The sequence below is a fragment of the Budorcas taxicolor genome, chromosome 4, assembly GCF_023091745.1.
Source record: "Budorcas taxicolor isolate Tak-1 chromosome 4, Takin1.1, whole genome shotgun sequence".
Taxonomy (NCBI): Eukaryota; Metazoa; Chordata; class Mammalia; order Artiodactyla; family Bovidae; genus Budorcas; species Budorcas taxicolor.
The window spans coordinates 119,879,936-119,905,615 of record NC_068913.1 but is presented as its reverse complement, the minus strand read 5'-3'; the positions used below and the strand labels follow the sequence as shown (position 1 = coordinate 119,905,615).

The window sequence follows — 25,680 nt, the reverse complement described above, 5'->3', positions numbered from 1 at the left end:
TTGTGTTTTGTCTATGAATCAGGGCTTAGAGAAGTGCTCCCCACATAGTGGCAGCCCAGTAAACACGTGTTGAATGAGTAGGTAGGCTGCAAACAGTAGCTTTAACCTCCAGTGACCACGTCTGCTAAAGGTTGGGGAGCTAGAGGAGGAGCCCCTAAGTTACGTCGTTGCTTCTGGATACATTCTCGTGGTAGGTCTTAGGAAGTCCTAGCCGCCAGAGCTGGACGTTGTTCTCGAGGGTTTGATGAGCCTGACTTCTGCTTCTGGTGTTTTGGTAGAGCTGCTTGTAGTGACTTTCATGAAGCTTCACGTCTTATCTTTCTCTTCTGAATTCATAGCTCTGTTTAATCTTGCAGATGACATCCCAGGATTGTTTGTCTCCTTAGATTGTCTTGGGGCTGAAGGTTCGCCAACCTTAGATATGTTTGCTTCTTTGTTTTTTAAAACTTATGAGCATTAATGGGGCCAGACTGTCAAGGGAGCACCCGGGGTGTGGCACCCAGGGTGTGGTTCAGTGTCCGGCTGAGGCGGTGGTGACAGGGGCCGGGTCGGCTGTGGAGAGTATACGTCCGCGTTGCTGCGGCTGCACATAAGCTCCGTCCTGGGCACCGTGGCTGCTCTTTGATGAGCTCCCTGGGAGATGGCAGGGTGGCTCGGGGCGGAGGCTGACGGGATCTGTGAGACTAGGACAAGGCCATCCGTCCACTTACTATGAGGCTCCTCTGCTGAGGTCTCCCTTTGATGAGATGCAAATCAGTTCACATTTTTTTCCCATTCAGAGTTGGCTGTCTGCATGCCTCTTCTCCAAACCTCCTTGTGATCGGGTTTCCAGTCACACTCCTTCCAAGTCCCCGACCTTCCAGCTGAGCCATAGGCCAGTACGAATGTGTAATTGTGTGTCTGGCCGTTTCTGCGCACTGCCCACAGTCCTGTCCACTGGGAGGATTCCCTGTCACTGCTGGCCTTTGTAGATGTCCCAGGGAGGGCTGTCCACCCGCCTCCCCCCGGGGCAGTGTCTGCATGTTTGGCAGACCTGTCTGCGAGCCAGGCCCCATCTTCTCTTCCTCTGCCAGCTGATGAGAAGGAATGCCCATCAGGCCACAGGTACAGTCCAGCTAGGGGAGGGAAGGGGGGATCGTGGCGTCTGGGCCACTTTCACGTGACTTACTCCTGCCTTCAGGGCCTGCTCGGCACGATCACCACTTGCATCTGAAGTTGGGTGTTGCTGTGCACGTCCACTTTATGGCTTGGCACACCCGCCAGCTCATGGTGGCCTGCTCCGGTTGCATGGTGACTTGGTGACCCACATGCCTGACAGCAAGCCAGTAACTTTCTCAGAGGGAAGGTAGTAGTTACCTGCAGGGGGATGGCAGGACTTTGTTCCAAAATCTCAAGGGCCTTTGCTGTGATTCCCCTCCAGGGTCTGTCATGGGCTCTGAACAGCATCCTCTCTGCTGCCGACACTTCCAGCACCATTAGATCTGCTGGGTCGTAAGGCCAAGGGCAAAGCAGCCTGCAGAGCTGCCTGGGCCTGCTACAGAGCCTTCTCTTGTTTTGAGCCCTGCTCAAAACCAGCAGCCTTCTGTATCACTCAGCAATTGGCCGGAGCGGCACACCCATGCGAGGAGCATGTTCCTTTTCCAAATCCCAAGAAGGCCCTGAGCAGTGCACCTCTACTTGGCTTAGGAGAAGGGCTGTGACCCAGAAGGGCTGTGACCCAGACTGCTGGGCCCTGGAGTGTCTTCCGACAAGTCTCAGGTTGCTGCTGCTGCTCACTCACTAGGTCTGACTAGCGTCCTGTCATCTGTGTAGGGGCGCGGTGTGCAGTCCCCTGGAAGGGGATGGTGAAGGAGATCCCTCAAACTCAGCCGTGACGTAGGGCCAGGAGGAGCTGGGCCCTGAAGTCAGGACGGTGAAGCTGAGTTGTTTGCTTTGCCAGCTGAAAGCAGATGGCTTCCAGCGGGCCTCACGGGTGGGCTTTCCCAGGTGGCCCCAGTGGTAAAGAACCCTCCTGCTAGTGCAGGCCTCATGGCCACGGATGGAGGAAAGAGCTTTAGTCACATCGGTAGGCATCCCAGGGGAGAGGGCAGTGGCGCCCCACTCCAGTGCTCTTGCCTGGCAAATCCCACGGACGGAGGAGCCTGGTGGGCTGCAGTCCATGGGGTCTCTAGGAGTCGGACATGACTGAGCAACTTCACTTTCACTTTTCACTTTCATTCATTGGAGAAGGAAATGGCAACCCACTCCTGTGTTCTTGCCTGGAGAATCCCAGGGACGGCGGAGCCTGGTGGGCTGCAGTCCATGGGGTTGCACAGAGTCAGACATGACTGAAGCGACTCAGCAGCAGCAGCAGCAGGCATACCAGGTACCAGGACATGTATTCATTTGCCCTCACAGTGAAGCCATGTCTGCTACCGCAGCTTCACCGTAGCACCCGCTGGTTGACAGTCGCTCTCTGGTTAAGCTGCTAAGAACCTACAGTCATTCTCCAAGGTCCCTCTTGGGGATGTGAGAGTCAGCCCCCTCTCATACCCCGCCTTACCTTCAGGAACGTGGGATTTCTTGTGGGTTATGGTTTCCAGGTTAGAGGTGGTTCTAGTGGCTTCTGCTTGGCCTTTCTCACAGTGATAGCTCTTTTCTGCAGGTCAGGGAACTGTGTGGGGATTCTGCGTGCATTTGAGCACGTGCATTCCGGTTAGGCATTTCAGACCTGGGGAAAACTGCGGCACAGGTTCAGGGACCCACTGTGAGGCGTGTGCAGCCTGAGCTAAACTCCCTTGACCCCTGACCTCCACAAGCCCCTGCTCTGACTGGGGTGATGTTTTGGGTCCCCTGGAGGTAGAGTCATTTCAGAGTCAGAGTTAGTAGTCCCTGAATGTCTGATGACTTCTCTTACCCCAGGGCAGTGATAGTATCCGTATTCACGTGTTAATCATTTGCCGTCTTGTGACATTTATGGGATTTTCTTGAATTATTTTTTGTCTTTTTTGTTAAATGTTTCATAAATTTATGCTAAATTCTTTGAGGCCTGGGAGCATGTCTTAAAGTCTCTTAATCTCCCATGAGGCACCTGTCCCAGTTCTTGCACAGGGACAAGTGAAGGCTCATTGATTGGGTGAGCGACAGTTATTAATCGTATTATCAGGAATACTTTGCTAGAGTGGACTTAATTTGAAAATGAATTTAACGGCTTATTCTGAAAAGTTATCAGTATGGAATGATTGTGCCTTTAATGTGTAAATCACGTGAGGATTAGAGGCTAAAGTATGTGTCGACAGTGCTTTGATATCTATAAATGTATTCAGTTTAGCTTGAATACAGGGTTTGGATCTTGGACATGTGTTTGAAATGCTTCATGTTAACTGTATTACCTTGGAATTACAGGGTTCTGGGCCAAAATTTAGTGACATGAATAAATAGAATATTTAACTTAGTTCTAAATTGCTATCTTTCAGTAAGATGTAGCTGTGTCTACAATGAGAGAATTATTAAAATACTTTCTTCAAAAACATAATATAGAAATGGTATTGGAGCTGGAGTGGGTCAGGTTGATAGTCTTCTGCTCATGGATGGTTTTAGCTGGGGTTCTTTGTCACTGTCAGCTGGATGCTAAGAGCGATGGGGTTCATTGTTCCCTTGCTGTGGGCCATGGCGTGCCAGTGATTACAGTTTAGTATAGGATGGTCCAAAGGGGACTAAGAGGACAAATGAAAATGGTAGCTAAAATTGTGTTATTTTTAATTCTGATTTATTATTACAATTAAAGTAGGGAAAGAGTAAAAATAGAAGAAAGTGTCTGTTGTGTTCGCTTTCTGAGTCTTTACTGTTAGAGAGTAAGTGGAGAAGTGCGGAATCCTCCAGATGAACCACCGTTCAGCTGCTTAGTGACTTTCCCTTCTTGGGTGGTGAGAATGCTTTGGGGCTGGATGAAGGTAGTTGGTTGCCCAGCGTTGTAAACACACTAAATGCCGCTGAAGTGTCCACTTCAAAACGATACTTTCACATATGTGAGTTTAGAATGAAAATGAAACTTTCATATACCTTTGGATATAATCAAGTTGTAACCTTAAATAAGGAAATAATTCTTCAGTTTTTGAGGCATTTTCTCTCAGCGAAGCTATCTATGCCCACTTATGACCAGACAGAGAAAGATACACATTTATAATATGACTGACCATTCTTAAGATTCCGCCTGTTGAAGGATAACCATGGTGAACCTGGCTGGGCTCTGCAAGGCATGTGTGCCTTATTTCGATCTGTCAGTAAGAAGAGCCAGTATGATATTTTGGACATGATGCAAGAACAGCCCCAATTCATCTTTGTTTTATACATTTTCAAGACCCACAGAAGGTCAAAAAATTCAAACTTTTAGATTATAAGCAATTAAACTTAAAAAGGAAAAATAGGTATCATGTTTACTTATGTATAAACATTAAATCAAAAGTTAGCTCTTACTAAATTTTAAGGTATCATTTTTAGTCAAATATTACTAACAGTTTCTAGTTAATTGGTCTCAATAATTCAGCCATTTGTTATAATGTGCACTATTCTAGTTGTATAGTTACTTGATATTTATTATTTATAATGGTGAAATAAAAAGCAGCCTAAGTAGGAAATTTGCGTAAATTTTGGTAGATCCAAACAGTGAGTGCTTTTTTACCGTTATAGATGATGATGTAGACGAATATGTGTTTATAGAGAAAGATGTTGAAAAAAAAGTTTTTCTTTGAGTGGTAGGATTATATAATACATAAACTTTATATTTTATAAAAAAATTTTGTTTTTGTGTTTGCATTTATAATATTTTTACAGTAGATGCGTATTGCTTTTTTAATTTTAAAAACAAAGTTAAAATGTTTCACAGCTTGTTGCTAAAATTGTTCTTTTTGTTTTGTTTTCCAAGTACAGAAGCAAAAGCTATGCTTGTGAGGTTCTCACAACACTCACTATTCAAGAGCAAACTTGTAGTCTTTCCTTTAAAGCTTATGCTTTCTTAGATTTTTTTTTATTATATGTCACTTTTTGGCAATTGGGTTAGATCTTCAATTCCAGTGAAATATGGTTTTAACTTAGTTTTACCGCTTCGGAAATTTTTGAATATGGCTGAACTTGAATTAATTTTCTAATTTAAAAGAATGAAGTTTTTTGTCTGTGTGATTAAAAAGTGATTGATTTTTTTTTGCTTCATAGTGTTATATTTTGTATTGAAATATTTTGTGACTCCAGCAGATGGAGCTAGAAGGTAATGTATCCATTGGTGATCTGGCAGTTCAGTTTGATTGGGTTGAGTTTTGAATTAAGTATTCTGGAATTGTTAAATAGCGTTTGTTTGTTTAGCTACCTCTTTTGGGGATAGATATTGAATATCTTTCAAAACAGTTGTCATTGCAACTGATTTAGATAAACTGCAAGTTTTCTGGATTTTTAGGGTTCTACTGTGTTGGAGCATATGATTTTAGTTTTCTGAAGTACAGAAAGTTAGCTAACATTTTTTCTTTTACAAATTGATAAGTAATAATATATAATATAATAAAGGTGGTAGTAGTAGTATCTTTTGTGTATTAGCCCTAATTTTTTTTTTAGCCCTAATTTTTAATTTAAGAACATTTTATCGAAATTATACCATATTCTTAAGAGATGTTTATGTGTGGATGTCTGATATATGTTTGCAGAATGCTGAAAACTTGTTAAGTTTTACAGTTTTCAAAAATAAAATGACAACTTAGTGTACAGTAGCTTTATTATTTTTCTAATTAAATGTTCTCATAGTAACTTGAACTTTCTTATATGTTGCAAATTTGATAATTAGAATGAGCTGAGTCTGAAGCTTTCACATTTATTCTGGTTAATAAATTTTAAGTTTTTGCATTTAATTTACATAGGTGATTATACTGTTATCTAGTATATTACCATCAACTCTCAAATTCTTTGTGTTAAAAATAAATGTGGTGGAGGTTATATCTCTTTTTGCAGTTGTGGTTGGTAGAACCATCAGCAGTAATGTTGACTTTCCTGGAAAGAGGGAAGTGGGGGAAAATAAAAAAAATTAAATTATATGTGTTATAGTAATATATAAAGTTCAGTACATAAAAGAAGACACCAATTTCATTACAAACGTAAATGAATTGTTATTCAGAATCTTTGTGATCATAATATTTTATTCACTTATTGATAAAGATTTCTTTATTTAGATTTTTATGACTATCTTCATTTTAAGTGTGTTAGTTAGGTAGAATAGATATTTTTCCTGATTTGTGATCTTGTGCCTAAGGCAGACTTTCGTTTTTCAACTTTTGATTTCTAGAGAATTTGAATTTGTATTTTTCACTATATGAAAGGGACACATAATGATCAGAAGGATAAATTCTAGAAGTATATATACTTTTTATATTTAGAAATCAACAATAATGATGTCTCCTTTATAACATGGATGATAATTGTTTCAAATTACAAAGCCTAAATAAAATTGTCCCCCTGATTATAAAAGCATAGTGAAGCATTCAAGGTTTATACTCACGGTTGAAACTGTGTGAGTGCAGCCTCTGAAGCTGCTGCCATTCCATAATTTGTGCTTTTGCAGAGGGTAGAATGTGAACTGTGCTTAGGGAGGCCACAAAGTAAGGAGACTGAGATCTGTGACCGGTGGCCCAGCAAGCATCTGCACCTCAGTTAGGCTTTGCTGCTCTCTGCCTTTCTTAGGCATTTTGTGGGGAAGTTATTTGATACTGTGGTGTGGAGGATTTTGAGTTTCACAAAGGAGTTTAAATATGATTTTTAAGGGTCTTTATATGCCCGTTATAGAAGGCTCAGAACGTGTAGGCCAGTGGGAAGAAAAAGTCATCCATAATTCTGCTGTGTTCACATTGTTAATAATTTGGTATATTTCTTTGCAGTTTATTTTCTGAGCCTTTTTTTTGGTCATTGTTGTTTTCATGTATTTTTAATGCCATATTAGAATGCAGAGTATTGATGTGTAAGCTTTTTTTTGGCGTAATTGAGAATTGTTCTTTAAGGAAAGGATCGAGAGCTGCGACCCCATGGACTGTGGCCCGCCAGACTCCCCTGTCCATGGGATTCTCCAGGCAAGAATCCTGGAGTGGGCTGCCTGCCCTCCTCCAGGGGATCTTCCCCACCCAGGGACTGGACTTGCATCTCTATGTCTCCTGCATTGGCAGATGGGTGTTTTTGTTTTTTTTTTTTTTAACACTGGCACCATCTGTCTGGCGTAATTGCTGATGTACTTTGGAGTTTTCAGGATTTTGAACCATTTGCATTATGTTGAGTCAGGGCGGAGAGAGGCACTGATGATAACTTAGCATTTTGGTCTGTGATTTCTCTCCTGTTGTTCACAAGTGTGCTGCGAGTTATGTTTAGCCCAGTTTATACATGAACTAGGACGGCAGAGTTCAGGTCCCTTTTCTAGGTCTTGTATAGCTGGTGGGTGCAAACCCAGGCTGGTCAGACATAAAGCGCCCCTCACTTAGACATTTGCTGCCAGGCCTGGGAAGGCCTTAAACCATGAGCCGTGTGAGTCTCTTGTTGTGAGCTAAATGCACAGAGTCTGTTCAGCATTTTACTGAAGTCTGGGTGGTTAAAGACTTTCTGTATTTGAAAGACATACTGGTATCTTTAGGCTTGAATGTTCAAAAGTGTTCTGTTTTAGTGTTTTCCAAACTGGTCAGAAGCTCAGCTAAGCATTTTGTTTTCCTGAAATGGATAGAATTAACGGGCTATCATATTCTCAGCTTAAACATGGCCCTTAAGAAAATCTTGTGAAACAGATGTTCTCATTTTGGCAGACCAAAAAGGGCCCTCTTGATCTCATGAGCCCTTAGGATCTCATGAGCTGAAGTGAAGGTTCTCCCGATAGCATATTTATTGGAGGCTCTGGGAAAGAGTTTGCTTCCAGGTTCATTCACGCTGTGGCTCAGCTTGGTTCTCTGTAGCTGTGGGCCTGAGCCCCTGTTTCCTGGCTAGCTGTTAGCGAGGCGCCCATCTGCCCTGTAGGTTACCTGCCTCTTTCTCAGGCTTTCATGTGACGCCCCCCCCCGCCCCAAATCCCCAGCAAAGTTGTGTCAAGTTCTTCCCTGACTTACCCTTCTGCTGCATTTCTGACTCCTCTGAGAGAAAGTTATCTGCTTTTAAGCACTCCTTTGGTTAGGTTGTACCCACCTGGCCTATCCAAGATGGTGTCCGTGTCTCTCTATATTAAAGTCCACAGCCTTAATTGTGTCTGCAGCATTCTTGTCTCCTTGTATATTGGGTTGAAAGTGTTTCCCCCAGGTTCACGAATGCTTAGAACCTCAGAACATAACCTTATTTGGAAATAATACCCTTGCTGATATAGTTAGTAAATTAAGGCCACGATGAATTAGGGTGGGCCCTAGTCCAATAACTTGTGTCCTTACAGGAAGATAAAACAGAGACTTGCACAATGGGAAGAATGCGAAGACAAAGGCAGAGGTTGGAGCGATGTGTCTACGAGGCCAGGAGTGTGCCACCTCTAAGGGAGGAGTCTTCCTAGAACCTCTGCAAGGAGTGTGGTCCTTCTGACACCTTGATTTTGGACTTCTAGCCTCCACAACAGTGGGAGAATAAATTCTCGTTGTTTGAAGCTGTCCAGTCTGTGGGACTTTGTTACAGAAGCCCTAAAAACGAATATACCATGTAGCATATTCACTAATAATACTGGATAACAACTCCAGGGATTAAGGCGTGAATATCTTCGGGGATTTGCTCTGCCTCCCATGAGCCTACAGCTGCGTACAAAGCAGGAAAATACAACCCATAATGAAGAGAAAAGTCAGTCAGAACTTGGAAGTGACACAGATTCGAAATTAGTAAATAAGAACACTGAAACGTTTCTTGTGACTGTTTCATTTGTTCCAGGGACTGGAGGAAAGACTGAACATATTGAGACATGAAAGATGTGAAAAACAACCAAATAAACTGCTAGAGATGAAACCTGTAATATCTGACATGAAATGTACTGGATGGGATAAAAGCAGATTAGATGTAGAAGAGATCAGTGGATTCTAAGACACAGCAATAGAACACTGTCTAAAAAAGAAACAGGAAAAAAATGACTGAAAAACCAGGGCATCAGTGATGTAATTGATGTTCCTGAAGGAGAGAGGGTTAAGAAAAATATTTGAAAAACTAATGGCAGAAAAATTTCAAGATTAGATGAAAACTGCAAACCCTCTTATCCAAAAGCTCAACTTGTCCCAGTTACAAAAGACCTGTCAAGATACATCATCGGATTGATCAAAACAAGCGATAAGGAGAAATCAGAGAAAAAGACATAAAGTACAGAGGGACAGTGATGAGAACTACAGGGTATCTCTTGTGGGAGAGAATGCAGGGCAGATGACGGAGCGGCAGCGTCCTCAAAGTTCTGAAAGAGGAAAGCCCTGCCGACCTGGTCTCATATCCAGTGAAGACATTTTTCCCAACAGAGTCAAAGTAAAGACAGGCTCAGATATACAAAAGGTGAAAGGTCATCACTGCAGACCTATACTGCCAAAAATGAGGGGCGCCCTCCAAGCGGAGGCAGAGCGGAAGAAGACAGATACCTGGACCTGTAAGACAGAATGAGGACCGCGAGAGGCGGCTAATTTTTGGGTAAATATAAAAGAGTATTTACCATACAAGTCTTATGAAAAGAATTGGCTGTTTAAATAAAAAGCAGTAACAAGATGTTGTGAGTTTTATAACGTGTGAGTAAAAGCGCATGCCACCAGCAGCACGAGGGCGGGAGGAAGGAAGTGGAGGCAGACTGTCAGCGTCCTAGATGCTGTCTGTGAAGTGTTGCTGTGCCTCTTGCAGGCAGGTCGGGATGATTTCAAGGTGTATGTGATAAACCCCAAACAACCCTAAAGTATCTCAAAGAGAGATACCGTCAATAAGCAAGCAGAAGAAACAGAATGGGATCACAGCAACAGTTAATCCAAAGGGTCACAGAAAAAGAAGGCAAAGGGAGGACAAAACAGTGGGACAAATACAGAACCAGGAGCAGACTGATGCACTTAAGCCTGCACATGTCAGTAAACATCAGTGGCCTAAACATTCGATTAAAAGGCAGAGATATTAATTAAAAAGGAAAACACAAATATATGCTGCCTGTAAGAACCTGCTTTAAATGTAAACACACACACACTGGTTAACTGGTTAATAGGAGAAAAAAGATTCACTATACTAATTCTAAGGAAAAGGAAGATGAAATAATTAGTATATTATTATCAGAAAGGTAAAAATGTTAATAGGCATAAAGATCATTTCATAATGATGAAGGGGTTCATTCATTAGAAGAACATAGTAATAAACTTACCTACTGAAAAAATGCCTGTTTACTACGTAGCTATTAAATGCACGGGCTTCCCTGTTGGCTCAGATGGTAAAGAATCCGCCTGCAATGTGGGAGACCTGGGTTTGATCCCTGGGTTGGGAAGATCCCCTGGAGAAGGGAATGGCTACCTACTCTGGTATTTTGGCCTGGAGAATCCCATGGACAGAGGAGCCTGGTGGGCTACAGTGCATAGGGTTGCAAAGAGTTAGACACGACTGAGCGACTTTCACTATTAAACACATAAAGCAAAAACTTAAGAAAGGATTAATAGTCAGTTACAATTATGTTCAGATATGTAACTATCCCTTTTTCAATAATTTATGGAACAAGTAACCAGGAAGAATTAAGGATATAGAAGGCCTGAATAAAATTAACTATTTTGGCCTAAGTTGTATTTATGGAACACTGCCCAACAGTCATGGAATACACATTCTTTTCAAGTACTCTGGGAATGTGAACCAAGAAAGCCATATTCTGTGCCATTAAACAAATTTCAATACTTGAAGTCATAAAAGATGCTCTCTGACTGGAAACGGTCAGTTTTCATTCCAATCCCAAAGAAAGGCAATGCCAAAGAATGCTCAAACTACCGCACAATTGCATTCATCTCATGTGCTAGTAAAGTAACGCTCAAAATTCTCTGAGCCAGGCTTCAGCAGTATGTGAACTGTGAACTTCCAGATGTTCAAGCTGGTTTTAGAAAAGGCAGAGGAACCAGAGATCAAATTGCCAACATCTGCTGGATCATGGAAAAAGCAAGAGAGTTCCAGAAAAACATCTATTTCTGCTTTATTGACTATGCCAAAGCCTTTGACTGTGTGGATCACAATAAACTGTGGAAAATTCTGAAAGAGATGGGAACACCAGACCACCTGACCTGCCTCTTGAGAAACCTATATGCAGGTCAGGAAGCAACAGTTAGAACTGGACATGAAACAACAGACTGGTTTCCAATAGGAAAAGGAGTATATCAAGGCTGTATATTGTCACCTTGCTTATTTAACTTCTATGCAGAGTACATCATGAGAAACGCTGGGCTGGAAGAAATGCAAGCTGGAATCAAGACTGCCGGGAGAAATATCAATAACCTCAGATAGGCAGATGACATGACCCTTAATGGTAGAAAGTGAAGAGAAACTAAAGAGCCTCTTGATGAAAGTGAAAGAGGAGAGTGAAAAAGTTGGCCTAAAGCTCAACATTCAGAAAACAAAGATCATGGCATCTGGTTCCATCACTTCATGGGAAATAGATGGGGAAACAGTGTCAGACTTTATTTTGGGGGCCTCAAAAATCACATGCATCAACACAGAGATGGACAGATAGGCTAACTAAATGGAATACAGAGTCCAGGAATACATCCAAACATATTGTAAATTTATTTTTAACAAAGATGTAAAGGCAGTTTGGCAGAAGAGGCTGTTTTCAATAAATGGTACTGGAGCAATTGGATAGTCGGTCATAGGTTTAAAAATGAACTTCAGTCCATATCTGGCAGAAAGTAATGCAAAAGAACCATAGACTTAAATGTGAAACTCTAGCACTTGTAGAGCGAAATATAGGAGAAAGTCTTTGCCATTGGGTTAGGCTGTAGTGTCTTCGGCAAGATAGCTAAAGCATGATCTGTAAAGAAAACATTGATAAATTGCACTTTGTCAACATTGGGAAATCTTGTTCTTTGAAAGATGGTGTTAAGAAGATGAAAAGAATTCACAGAGTGGGAGAAGGTATCCGGAAATCATATGCCTTATAAAAGACTTGTAATCAGAGTATATAAAGAGCTTCCAGACTCACTAAGTACAACCCAATGAAACAGTGGGCAACACATTTGGAGAGACATTTAGCAAAGAAGTTGTAAATGGATGGCAGATAAGTTCATGAAAAGATTTGACGTGATTATTCATGGGGGCAATGCAAGCTACAGCAGTGACGAGATACCAGTGTGCATCTGTGAGAACGACTGAGGCTGGAAAGACCCTTTTTTTGTCAAATGTGGACGAGACTTCAGCTCTGCTGGTGGGTATGTGAAATTGTATACCCACTTTGGAAAACATTTTGGCAGTTTCTTTAAATGTTAAGAAACACACCTGCTTTATGACCCAGACGTTGCACGCTCACGTATTTACCCAAAAGATAGGAAAGCTTGTGTCCATATGATGACTTGTGCTTGAGTGTATAAAACTCAAGTTTATGTATAAAGTTGTGTTGTATAAACTACAACTTTGGTTGTGAGACACAACTAAACACAGCTTCAGTTGTGAGAACCGCAACTCGGATAGTTTGCAGGGACCTGGGTGGAGTGTGGTGAACTGAATGCAACCTGATACAGAGGGGCAGGCTACCGATGTGCCACGGCTTGAGAAACCTCAGCAGGCTTGCGCCAGGTGGCAAAAGCCAGACAGAAACAAGAGCATATACTACCTTTGCCATGCATAGAAAACTTTAGTTTTTTATAAAAAATGTAGTGTTTTATAAAGTGCAGAATCTGACTCCTGGAGTGTGGAGTAGGGTAGAGAGTGCAGGAGGCAGAGATGATAAAATGGTAAGGAAGCTGGGAGTGACGGTTGCGTTTGTTGTCTTGGTTACGGTGACGTAACTGTCAAAAGTTTATGACATTGTACACTTTATGTCAATAAAGTCATAAATTGTCAATAAATTATACACACTATAGCAATGATAACTCAGCAAATTTGCTACAGATGAATATTCTTGCTTTTTATCTATGTCCTGCTTTTTTACCAAGTGAACACGGGTGCTCGGAGAGCCCGGTAGCTTGGTACGGGAGCTAATTAGCACCGTGTGTTAGTAGCCTCTGGGGATGTGATGGTTATTAAAAGGAAAAAGTCATTAAGTGCTTGTTTTGTGACGGATGTGCTGGTTGTCCGTGCATTATTTCACTGAATTCTCAGCGTCACCTACAGACGTGATCCTCAGCCTCGTGTAGAGGACGAACCTGTGACCTGGAAGGCTTGTCACATGAAGTGCAGGGGCTCGAACCCGGGTCTGTCTGGAGGTCTTGTGTGTCCATTTGGTCACCATCCTTATGTGTCTTTCCTGGTTATTAACACAATACAATTGGCTGTAACTATAACCCCTCTGATTGAAGAAGATGAGTAAGATTTTTAACACCTTAATTTTTTTTAAGACTGAAAAGTGGTTAAGTATTTTAGAACAGTTTTTATTTTTACAAGTACAAATTAAAGTTTTTCCCTTGGAAAGATATGAGACATTGTTTTTGAAGACACTTTGTAAAACATTCTGTTTCCTGCTAAGATGAATATGTACTGTAAAGTCATTCAACCTGTCGAGACTTTTGAATCAGAAGCAGCAAACTGGGCTTCACTTACATCGCCGCGCTCACTAAAGGAGGGGCCTCTCTCTAGGCAGCTCGTACAAGTGCTGCAGCCATCCGTTTGTCTACATTCTGTGCTGTTCCAAAGCGGGCTTAGGGTGTTAGGAACCGTGCATGTGGGTCTGTAACCAGGGCAGTTGGGAGCTGTCTTCCTTGGCTCCCTGAGGGCTCAGTGTGGAGCTCCACGTGTCTGAAGTGGAAGGTCCCTGAGGGCAGCGGTGTGTCTTTCCTCCTTTGCTGCATCTCCAGTGCCTGGAACAGTGCCACATAAGTAAGCGTCTCGGAAGAACATCAGTTGCCTGTTTTTAAAAGCATTGGATTTTAAGTGTATGTAGTGTGTTGAATTTATGCTTAGCATAATTTTTATCTTTGATTGTATAAATTTTAATGACTATTATAGCCATCAGTTTTAAAGTTGGGTGTATAACCTATAAAAAGTGAGCTGCTGGTCCAGATATCCCAGTGAGATACCTAAAGTTCTGTATTTTTAAAAATCAACTCTTACTATCATCTCAATTGCTTTTTATTGTGATTTTATGAGTGTAGAATGTGCCAGAAAGGGAAAAGGTGATGTAAACTTGCTTGCCTCTCAAATTTTCTTTCCCATTTGGAGTTGCTTACTAAACTTCTCTGATGCGGTCGTTTTAAAAAATCCCGGGAATTAGTGTAGCTCCACGTAGGCTCTGCAGGCTTGGCGGGTTTTATATAACCAGCCTCTGTCATGTTGGGGGATTGCTGTGAAGACTAAATGAGTTTGTATAATATCTGTAAATCATTTAGAACAGTGCTTGGCACATGAGGGCTCAATAAATGCTAATTATTACTTTTAGGGTTTTATGAGGCTTAAATTAAACAAGATAATACATGTAAAATGGTTAGTGGAGTATCTGGCGTTTATTAAGCCCTCAGTATGTGCTGCTGGCTCTCATTTAAATATTCAGGTGCCAATGTGTCTGAAGAGGCTGTGTCTTTGGACTGTGGCACATGTCGTATGTTTAGTGGATTTATTTTAGAGCATGGGGAAAAATCCGTAGTTTCTATTGACTTTTCCCAATAGTACAAGTTGCAGAGTTATAAAAATTTTACAGAAATGTGTAATTATTATTCTGATTGCTCAGTTTAGGTCCTTTGTTAGGCCTCTCTATTAAGTTTATGTTTATTTTTCACTATTAAAAAGCACAGAGCTTTGACTGATAGCACAATTTAGCACAGAAGTTTTCTTTGACAAGGTTGTCAGTATCTAACTCATCTTTCCTTTATTGTTATCCTCATAGGTTTGTGGAACCTTGCTTCTCTCTTTTCCAATCTTTGTTTATTTGTGTTGATGCCCTTTGCCTTTTTCTTTCTGGAATCAGAAGGTTTTGCTGGTCTGAAAAAGGTAAGTAAATGATGTTTTAGAATTAAATTTCTTAAATGAAGAAGTAAATGTCATTCATTGTTGAGCTAGAAATAGTAGCCTTAAGCAACTTTTACTGAAATGTAAAATATTTAATAATAGCAATGCCTTATTAATATTAATAATGCTCTTACAATAATGTTAATAATGTTACACATTGAGTTAATAAAAGTGTCCACAGGAAGGAAGTCATCGTTTGGCCTTTGAATGCTTTTTATAGTGTGTGCAGAGTTGGTGGAGTGTTCTTGAATAAGCCTGATAAAACAGCTATTATTCTTTTCCTCGATACTGTCATTTACTGTAAAGCATGACATGAAATTCTAAAAGTCGTAAGCTATATCTTGATGTAGAAGTGGTTTCACACCCAGTGTCTGCAGGAGGGCAGCATTTACCAGGCTGCCCTGGATTGTCAGGTTCCCAGGATCCGTGACTTCCTGCGAGCTGAGTGTGGGAGGCTGAGGAGTGGGCAGAGAGCAGACCGCCAGCATCTTAGACAGTCAACCCAGACCTTGTAAGTGGGAATCACTCCCTCTGTCCTTGAATAGTAGGATATTTTAAAGTGAAGGGAACATTTCCATTTATAGCTTGTGGAGCTCTTTGCTATGAAAGCTTGGACTATAATGGAAGGATTTCAGTAGTTAATACTTTTTGAGTGACTTTTAAAACTTGATGAAATGAGTTCTAGTGTTACAGTTTACAGACACATTACACCTTTTTAACTTTTAGTTAGAGTTATTCATATTCATACTGTGGTCTATGGTTGCTTTCATATTTGGTGAATCTACTGAGATCAGAGTGGGTGGTTGTGTATGGTGGTCAAACCTGCATTGAGAACATTGTCTTTTATATATTGGATTTGTTTTTTATAATGATACATGTAAATTAGTTAAGTCATCCATGTAATGGGAACAACTTGTATAGTTTCAGTTTAAACAAATAAACACAACAAAAAAACCAAAAAAGAAAAATCATAATTTCTTGAAGAATCATAGAAAGGTTTGTTGTGGAAAGGGATTCAGTTCAAAGTCTCCTTTTCTATGCACGGGCATTAATGTTACTGAGTTGTCTAAGAGCCTCATGTCTGCCACTGCAGAACTGGCACTGAGACCCACGGCTTGCTTCTTGCCTTCCTAGAGTGCGCCGGTCTTCACAGGCCAGCACTGGGGAGCGTGGGCACAGCCGGCAGGGTGCCCGCTGGGCAGCGGCCGGCCAGGGGCCCAGGGGCGGAGGACCAGAGGCGTGCTGCAAGGGGGCAGGGGTGTGCTGCAGGGGTGTGGCAGGTGGTAGTGCACAGAGCGGGTGTGGTCTGGAAACCGAAAGATGGAGCTCTAGGCGACTGGAACGAGGAACAGAACGTCACAGAGGGGTCGAAAGGAAGGGATTCCGTCACGGAGAAGAAAGGGGTCATCGGAGGAGAGAAGCGGGGCGGTCGGAGGCGCTCGAGCGAGCGCGTTCTGTCGAGCGTGGGGGCCTTGTGGGGGCAGCTCTCGCCCGGGAGAGTCTCTAGGCCTGCTGAGCAGTGACTCCTGCGCTGCTAGAGGGGCCTGCGGGCACGGAGACGGAGAGGCAGTGCCCTTGCCCTCGAGGGTTCACACAGGGAGACGCCAGAGGTGCTGGAGGAACTTCGACCCAGCAGGCTGCTCTGGGAGGGATGTCTTGGTTTGCCTAGAGAATTGGGAAGACTTCAGGGAGGAGTGATCCTGCCCATGAGCTGAGACTTGCAGGCGAGCATCCGCGCTTGAGCAAAGGCCGAGACACTGCCTGAGCTAGGGAGTGGCCGATGCTTAGCTCCGAGTGGAGAATGGAGACAGGGCACTGGCCAGGACCAGACCCCGAAGCCCGCGTCCTCTGCCACGTAGCCTGGGTTTTATGCTGTCGACACCGGGGAGTCGGCACAGGGTGGCTGACGAGACTTTTGCATCCGCTGTTCTGTTTAAGTGCGTTTAGAGGTAAGTGCATGCATCAGAGTGTCAGCATGCGCCCTGGGGAAGGGGGACAGAGCAGAGCAGAGCGCATGCAGAGCGCTCTGTGGGGACACTACCACCCAAATCAGTCACGCCCCGGCTCTCAACCAGAGCCACTGAAAGGGCCTTGTCTGTGCTTGCTTCATGCATGCAGAGTTCCCCCCACCCCCCGTCTGTCTCATGAGGTATCTTATCAAGTTCAGAAACTACATAAAGCTCAGTGTTATAAATATATTTTCATATTTGGAGATTAAAGGTATGCTCCCTAGGTTATGCTTTATGTAAAAATCTGGTTATTAGTTAAATAGATTATTTTAAAAACAGTGTGCAGTATGGACAGACCTCTTGCATCCAGATCATTGTCCTCCCTTCCTGTGAACTAACCAACTGGGAAAGGGACTGTCGGAGCAGAGGTAGCACCATCTCTAGAATTAAAAACCGTCAATGCAGAAACCCAGTGAGGAGTTACTATTCTGTTCCCCCTTGCCCACCGAGGTCAGAGGGGAGACAGCTTGAGGCGCGGTGTAAGAAGGCGAGTAGAGAGACGTTGCCCCTACAGTTAGACAGCAGTTCTTCCTTCCAGTTTTTTTACTTCTCGTCTCTTTGTACATGATTAAGAGAGTGCCTTTTCTGGGTGCATCTCTGAGTATGTCTCCTCAAGTCCCTCCAGCCACCAGCTACACTGCATGGTCTCCGAGGGGACTAATGTGCCCAGGGATTGCAGGATGCAGTGGGCCTGACCCATCCTGTTAATTCCCAGACACAGCCAGGATTTAAAGGGAGGGGTGCAGAGCTCAGGATGGCTCCTGTTTATGAGACTCTGGTAGCTGGGGGACGAATGGGAGTTGCAGAGACCAAGTTAAAGTGTGTGGTCTTTAATAAACGCTGCTGAAGGAAGGAGGGTTGCGGCTTGGAGGAGAAGAGGCAGGATAGTTCTCTTAGTGCTGGTGGCGGGGCTGTGGAGGAGAGGCTGCAGGACTATGGGGGAGAGTCTGTCTTTAGTGTCCGGCTGCCTGGGCTGGCGGCATCACCTACACCTCAGGTTTTCTTTCTGTGGAGTGGGTCTAGTAATGATAGTTACCTCACCGTTCCGTTTGGAAGACTGAATGAGAAGTGGTTGTCCACGTGAAACACATAACCCAGGGTTGAACTCCGTAAACGTTAGGTATTGTGTCACTATCTTAGAGCTTCGTGCGTTTGACTGTTGAGTACTCTAGAACACATCAGTGTTACATGCATAGATATTTGGGAAGCAAAGAAATACAGCAGTCGGCTCTTAATTATTCACGTATTATTAGACAATTTTATGATTCCACATTATTTTTCCCATTTTGAAATGGCATGTACTGAAGCAGAATCAAAACTGCCTAAGAGTCCCTCCAGCCATATTCAATATTCTGTGATAAACCTAAGGAGAGGAATTTGAAAAAGAATACATATATGTATAACTGCGTCACTTTGGTATATAGCAGAAATTAACACAACATTGTAAATCAAACATATTTCAGTAAAATTAAAAAAGAATGTCATCTAGACCTTATTAGGAATGTTTAGAGAGCTTCAAAGTCTGAGTAATCATGGAATGTCATTCACAATGTTTACCTTTTCCAGTCACAGGGAAGTTTCAGGGGTTGTTGTTAGCATTGTCTGTTTCAGTCTAATGTGTTAGGCGTCTTTGTGCTTGCAGCACTGTGCCGTCCCATTATATACGACCACTTGTATCTACTGCACAGATTCTGAACAGTGTTTGGTAGCATCTCCAGTGCTTTCCACAGGTGGTGTTGCCATAGGCTGTACCACAGTGAGGAACTCCACTGCTCTGATGCAGGGGGTGGGCTGCTGACATTTTGACATGGGTCCCTTTAAAGCGCTTTGTTCATTGGTTACGTTTGACACATCTACTTCCAAGGCGACCTTGAGGAGAGCTTTAGAAAGCACCGTAATTGGTAGATTCAGCACAATAATTTGAGTAATGACAAACTTGTAATATGGTTAAGTGAAATTTCCTTTTTTTCCCTTTGGCCTCCCTCCTGGTGCTGTTTTACTGCGTCAAAGTCTGGCGGAGCCCCTGAATGGCACATGGCCCCACCAAACTCCCATTGATTCCCCTGGGCAGTCGATTTTAAAGCAGCCCCTTGCATATCGTGCCGAGATGCGGAAATTGGCCACTGGCCATGGCGGATGCAGAGCTCGAATTGAGAATCAAATTAAGCAGAATTCTCTACTTAGTTTTTAATTAAACCACTATGTTAATTCAAACAGGACATTTTAGGCCTGGGGGATTGACCATGTCCTTTTAAGGGCCTTAAATCTCCTTTCTTCTCTCTCCTGGCTTTGGCCTTTGTTTCTTTTTTATTGGGCCCATCTCCTAGCTATTTCCCTTCTATATAATTCTCAAGGGTAGGAGAATATAAGTGGTTTTGATAAAGCAGGTTTTTTTGTTTTGTTTTTGTAAGAAGGTAACTTTTACCTTGGAATTCTGTTAGTAGTTAGCTGAGGTTATTTCGCGGTCACCTATCTGTCTTGTAGTGAGCCTTACTTGTGCTCATGTGTGTTTAGATTATTCCGCGGTCACCTGTCTATGCTGCAGTGAGCCTTACCTGTGCTCACGTGTACTCGAGCCTGTCCTCTGCTTGCATCTTGTGTCTCAGCTCTGATGAAGAGGTGGTGTCTGGGGTTCTGTCTTTGTTTTGTGGTGGAGATGTTTTCCCACAGCTTTTGTCTTGTCCGCTCAGCCATGTACCAGAGTGTGAGGGTCTTGGGGCTGACCGCGCGCCTGTTGCTGTCATACTCAGGTCACCTGTGTAACTCTTTCTCCCCGCGCTGCCTCGGAGGGACCTCTGGATTATTTCAGATGATGTCAGAAGATGTTTTTTGATTGCATAATCAACCAGTCTGCTCTCTCAGTTCAGTTCAGTTCAGTCGCTCAGTCGTGTCTGACTCTTTGTGGTCTCTAGCCAGAGTTTAAATGGGAGTTAGGAATATGTTTGTTTCATATTGTATCTTAACATCTTACTTTGAATTAAAATGTCATAAAGAAAATAAAGTGTCATGAGGAAAAAAATTTAACAACATAATGAAAGTAAAAAAAAAAATCTCTTCGATGACAGATTGTTTCATGAACCAAAGATGTTTCTGGGAGTAACTTTATACTGTGCCTCACGTTAATGCCCATCTTTGATTTGAAGTTGTGGCATAAAATTTAACATAAGTGACAGCAACATCCTGACCAATTACCGAAGCCATCCAGACATCCCCAAATGTCCAGAACATAGCACACGGTCTGCAGGATTAAGAGGTTAACTCCTCCAACTTCAAACAAAGTGCTTGATAATAAAAGCAGAAAGGACAAAATCTGAGGTAACTTCCTTTCCTAATTAATTAGGCTGGCCAGGTGGAAGCGAAGAGCTGGGTGCCAGCGCTTGCAAGGCCTATAAAGCTGCGCACCGTGACAGCATAGTGGAGGAGCAGCAGACATCACTTTAATATGCTCCTATCCTGTGTCACAGTTTGAAGTCGTCCTGGTTTGTGTCCCTTTTGGCAAAACTTACATAAAAGGGGCCTTGTACTGTAGTTTATGACCAGATGACTTTTCCCCCCAGTGGCTAATTTGTATCAGGCCTCCATCTTAAAAAGACACAGAAATGAGTAGGAAGCCTGTTGCATTCTTTCATTATTTTTGCTCGTTTTTGCCACTGATCATCCATAAATTGCTGGGAATGAGTGATTGAGGAAGTACTGCTTAGTGTTAGCGGCACATGCGCATATTTGGCCTGTTTTTTGTGGGTGAGAGGAAATCACATGCAAACGGGGAAGCTCCTGCTGGGGCCCTTTCAAGGAAATTTACCTTGGGTCTCGTTTTGATCTTGGTGTTTATTACAGAAAATGGAGTCATATCTCACTAGCTATTGTTATGTGTTAATTTGATTTTCCCAGCACCTTCAAGAAAAGAAAATCATTCAGTAATTTATTAAAAGAATTCCTCTACCTTCCTTCAGCTGAGGGTCTGATTTTTTCTGTGGAAACAATATGGATAACACTGATTATTTTCAGAACACTGGGCTCTGGCAGTGTTATGTACAAGGCTCCTTTTGGCATCGTGACTCTGCTGTGAAAGGTGTGGTTATAACAACATAAACAGCACTTCAGACATTGGAGCTTGACATGCAGGGTCTCAGAGGAAGACGTATAAAAGTATTATTTTGAAGAAAAGGTTGCATTTATTTTATTTAAAACTTATTTGAGTTTAAAACGATTTTGAATTAAAAATCATTTAGCTAATGGAATGGTGTTAATTTCATCACTCTTCCTGGTACACTTGCATGATGGAGGCAACTAGGTCATGATGTCAGTGGTGGTATCAGCTGCTGTGAAAGAGCAGCGGTGCTTTTAGAGCACATCGCTCAGTCCCTGCACACTTTGTGATAATGCGACACTTTCCGGTTATCGGAAGGGGAGAGATTTTGCCGTGGCGGGATTTTCCCTTTCTTTGCCTGGTAGCACGGTGGCAGCACCATGAGCTGGCATCCAGAAGACCCGGCCGCAGCCCCCGAGTCTTCCTTGCCGACCTCAGCGTCCAGGCTCGCTGCTTAGTGCCTCCATCTGTGCAGTGGACTGCAGTCTGGCCTCGCCCTCCGGGTGCCTCACCTAACCCGAGTGTAAAGCACCGAGGTGCAGATGGAAGTGCCATCGTCATCAGAGGCTTCGAGGCACCAGCTGTGAGCAAGTCAGTGATGAGGCATCAGGAAGGTTTGTGTGGGGTTGCTTCACATGTGATAGCAAATGATGTAAGAAGTTACAGTGGCGTCAACCAGCACAGCTTTATTTACTTTTTGAAATAGAAGTGTTTTTATCTTGTAACAGTGTAGGTCATAAAAAAAGGTATTATATTTAATAGGTAACTGAATGTTAAACTTTATTTTATATGATAATTAAATCACCAACGAATGTCTCATAATCTGTTAATTGAGAAGTTTAGGTAAGGAGGAAATAAAAAATCACCAGGTTCAGATTTTAAACTAATTATACTTTTAATTAAACTGGCCCTAATACTTCTGATATACATAAAAGTTTTATAGGAATAATCATTATCATCAATTAGAGTCTCTCTTCTAAAACTTTTTTGGGAAAGTTGAAAACTGGCTACCCTTGGTTGTAGTGAATTTTGTTTGAAAGTAAAGTTAAATGCCAGGTTCAATGCTGACTAGAGAGCATCTTACATAATCAGGTCTGTAGGACGAGAGCTCGCCCAGCGGCTAGTTAGGGTTGCTAGAATCTTCTGGTTTTGGGCACTTAAACTCACATTTATTTGGGCTTCCCTGGTGGCTCAGGTGATAAAGAACCTGCCTGCGGTGCAGGAGACCTGGGTTCCATCCCTGGGTCAGGAAGATCCCCTGGAGGAGAGGGCATGGCAGCTCACTCCAGGATTCTTGCCTGGAGAATTCCACAGAGAGAGGAGCCTGGCTGGCTGCAGTCCATGGGGTTGCAAAGAGTCAGACACGACTGAGCAACAGTTTACTTGTCTGTAAAGTCATTTATTTAGCCTGCCACAGTGAAATCTTGTGATTCCTATGAAATGTGCACCGTGTACAGCTGGGACCCGATACCATCACTTTACAGCCTGTTTATTTGGCCCATTTGTACCAGAATAAAAGTTGTGTGTTCAGACACATCCAGAGCAATAGGATTGTTTGATAATTTTGACATGAAGTAATCTTTTAGGTTGTAGTATATCTACTTTTCTTTAAAACTGAAGTCACTAATAGTTCCACTAGAAAATTTACTGATTTGCACACTTTCTGGTAAGGAAAAGAAATTCTCATCTAGAAAGACAAGCTCTTACTGTTATTACAGACTGATTGACTTTGAAAGCAGTTGAACTGTTTAAAAATACATAAAATGTATGTTCTTTTAGTCATTAAAAATAAGATGAGTAGGCAAAAACAAAAAAATAAGCATACATCAACAGCAGAAAAAGAATTAAATGTACTGAAATGGTCAATTTAAAGGAAACATTTCTTGCCATCTTTCTTGAAACACGAAGAAATTTTAAGTTTTTATAATATTGGATTTAAATGCTTTTTTACTTTGATATTTTACTGGGATTACTTGATATTAATGTTTCTCTTGTTAATTAACAAGTATTAAATTTTAAGCAGTCTGGTTTTAAAAAGACTTGTGGAAGACTTAAATTTAAAAAAAAATCCTTTTTGAAGTACCAGAAAATCTTATCTCTTAATGATTTTTGCTTCTTTCTTAAAGGCCTAGAATTAAATGATATTTCTGATTTTTTCAGAAGAGATTTAATGAAGTACCTTATGTTGTGATAAAAACCTGCATTATATAACTTTAAAATACACGTTTAGTCTCCTGAACAAGATTCTTAGCTCTTTCTGTTATTGCCTTAGTTCAAGCTTCATCATTGTTTACTTGGATTATTTAAGCCACTGTCCGTGTTTTCTGCTTCCAGTTTCATTCTGCCACGAAGTAGCTTCCGCACTGCCTGCTAGCGTTGCTTTTAAAGAATACTGTGTCTGTAACTCACCTCCGTAAAATCTCCAAGGGCTAAAATCAAACAGGTACAAGGAAACTTAAGTGGTAACTGAAAAAGTGATATCCTGTCAGGGGAGGGAGGTAGTTACAGGTGGTCCAGGACATTCAGGCTGGGAGTTGAAACAAGCCCCACTGAAAGCCCTCAGCAAAAGGGCAGACTTGTTTCACACACACACACACAGAGACACACACACACACACACTCTCTCTCTCTCTCTCTCTCTCTCTCTCTCTCTCTCTTTCCCTCTCCCTCCCTCCCTCCCTCCCTCCCTCTATCTCTCTCTCTCAAAGGGAATGTCTGTCAGCCTTAGCTCTGAGCAGAAGTCCCCTGAGAGTCCACAGGCCTCTACCTCACAGGAGTTGGGGTTTGATATTACTCCCTGTTATTGTTGAGGGACACCAAGCCAAGAAATTAGCCTAACAGTTTTTTCCAAGTGTTGTGTATAATTTTCAACGTTTGATCAATTATCAGCTATTGAAAAACTAAGATCATGGCATCTGGTCCCATCAGTTCAGTTCAGTCACTCAGTCGTGTCCGACTCTTTGCAACCCCATGAATCGCAGCACACCAGGCCTCCCTGTCCATCACCGACTCCCAGAGTTCACTCACATTGACGTCCATGGAGTCCGTGATGCCATCCAGCCATCTCGTCCTCTGTTGTCCCCTTCTCCTGCCCCCAATCCCTCCCAGCATCACAGTCTTTTCCAATGAGTCAACTCTTTGCATGAGGTGGCCAGAGTACTGGAGTTTCAGCTTTAGCATCATTCCTTCCAAAGAAATCCCAGGGCTGCTCTCCTTCAGAATGGACTGGTTGGATCTCCTTGCAGTCCAAGGGACTCTCAAGAGTCTTCTCCAACACCACAGTTCAAAAGCATGGGGAAACAATGGAAACAGTGACAGACTTTATTTTCTTGGGCTTCAAAATCACTGCAGATGGTGACTGCAGCCATGAAATTAAAAGATGCTTGCTTCTTTGAAGAAAAGCTGTGACAAACCTAGACAGCAGATTAAAAAGCAGAGACATCACCGAAAAAGGCCCGTCTAGTCAAAGCTATGATTTTTATAGTCGTCATGTATGGCTGTGAGAGTTGGACCATAAAGAAAGCTAAGTGCCAAAGAAGTGATGCTTTTGGACTGTGGTGTTGAAGAAGACTCTTGAGAGTCCCTTGGACTGCATGGAGATCAAACCAGTTAATCCTAAAGGAAATCAGTCCTGAATATTCATTGAAAGGACTGATGCTGAGGCTCCAATACTTTGGTCATCTGATGCAATGAACTGATTCATTGGAAAAGACCCTGATGCTGGAAAAGATTGAAGGCGGGAGGAAAAGGGGATGACAGAGGATGAGATGATTGGATGGTGTCACCGACTTGATGGACATCAGTTTGAGCAAGCTCTGGGAGTTGGTGATGGATAGGGGAGCCTTGCGTGCTGCCGTCTATGTGGTTGCAGAGTCGGACATGACTGAGCAACTGAACTGAACTGATGTATCATTTTATCACCCAGCCTGATGTATAATATCAGTTTAGCATAATGTTTAATTAAATTTTAATTTTAAGTGTTTATAAATATATAATTAATGTTGGTTTCTAAAACATTAGAAAGTTTATTTAATGTACTTTAAGATTCGTAAAACTTAGAAACTTTTGAGCTGGTCCTATTAATAACAAGGGATACTGCCTTTCAGTTAACTGTATGAGAAACTCAGGTAGTGTGTGTATATGTGCGCAGTCATGTCTGACTCTTTGTGACCCCATGGGCAGTAGCCCGCCAGTCTCCTCTCTCCATGGGATTCTCCAGGCAAGAGTTCTGGAGTGGGTCGCCGTGCCCTCCTCCAGGGCGTCTTTCTGATGCAGGGGATGGAGCCCACGTCTCCTGCCTTTCCTTCTTTGTCAGGCAGATTCTTTACTACTTGACAACAAACATACAACTAGGCCAACAAAACCTGATTTCATTTTAGCCTCGCTTTTTTCCGTTTTAAACTTACATTTTCTTAGTAATTTGATATTGGTTTAAGTTATTAAAGTGTTATTATTCCTTCAAAGCCAAGGATGAGTAATATAGTCGATT

The 25,680-nt window shown here is 42.5% G+C and overlaps 1 protein-coding gene across 1 annotated transcript in view; it reads left to right on the top strand.

Annotated features, from left to right (window-relative positions):
• Positions 1–25,680, top strand: part of LMBR1 (limb development membrane protein 1) — a 130,123-nt gene that overhangs the window by 28,358 nt on the left and 76,085 nt on the right. The window contains exon 5 of the mRNA XM_052638366.1: positions 14,972–15,075. Within this exon, the coding sequence (XP_052494326.1) occupies positions 14,972–15,075 (104 nt within the window). The remainder of the gene's footprint in view (positions 1–14,971; positions 15,076–25,680) is intronic.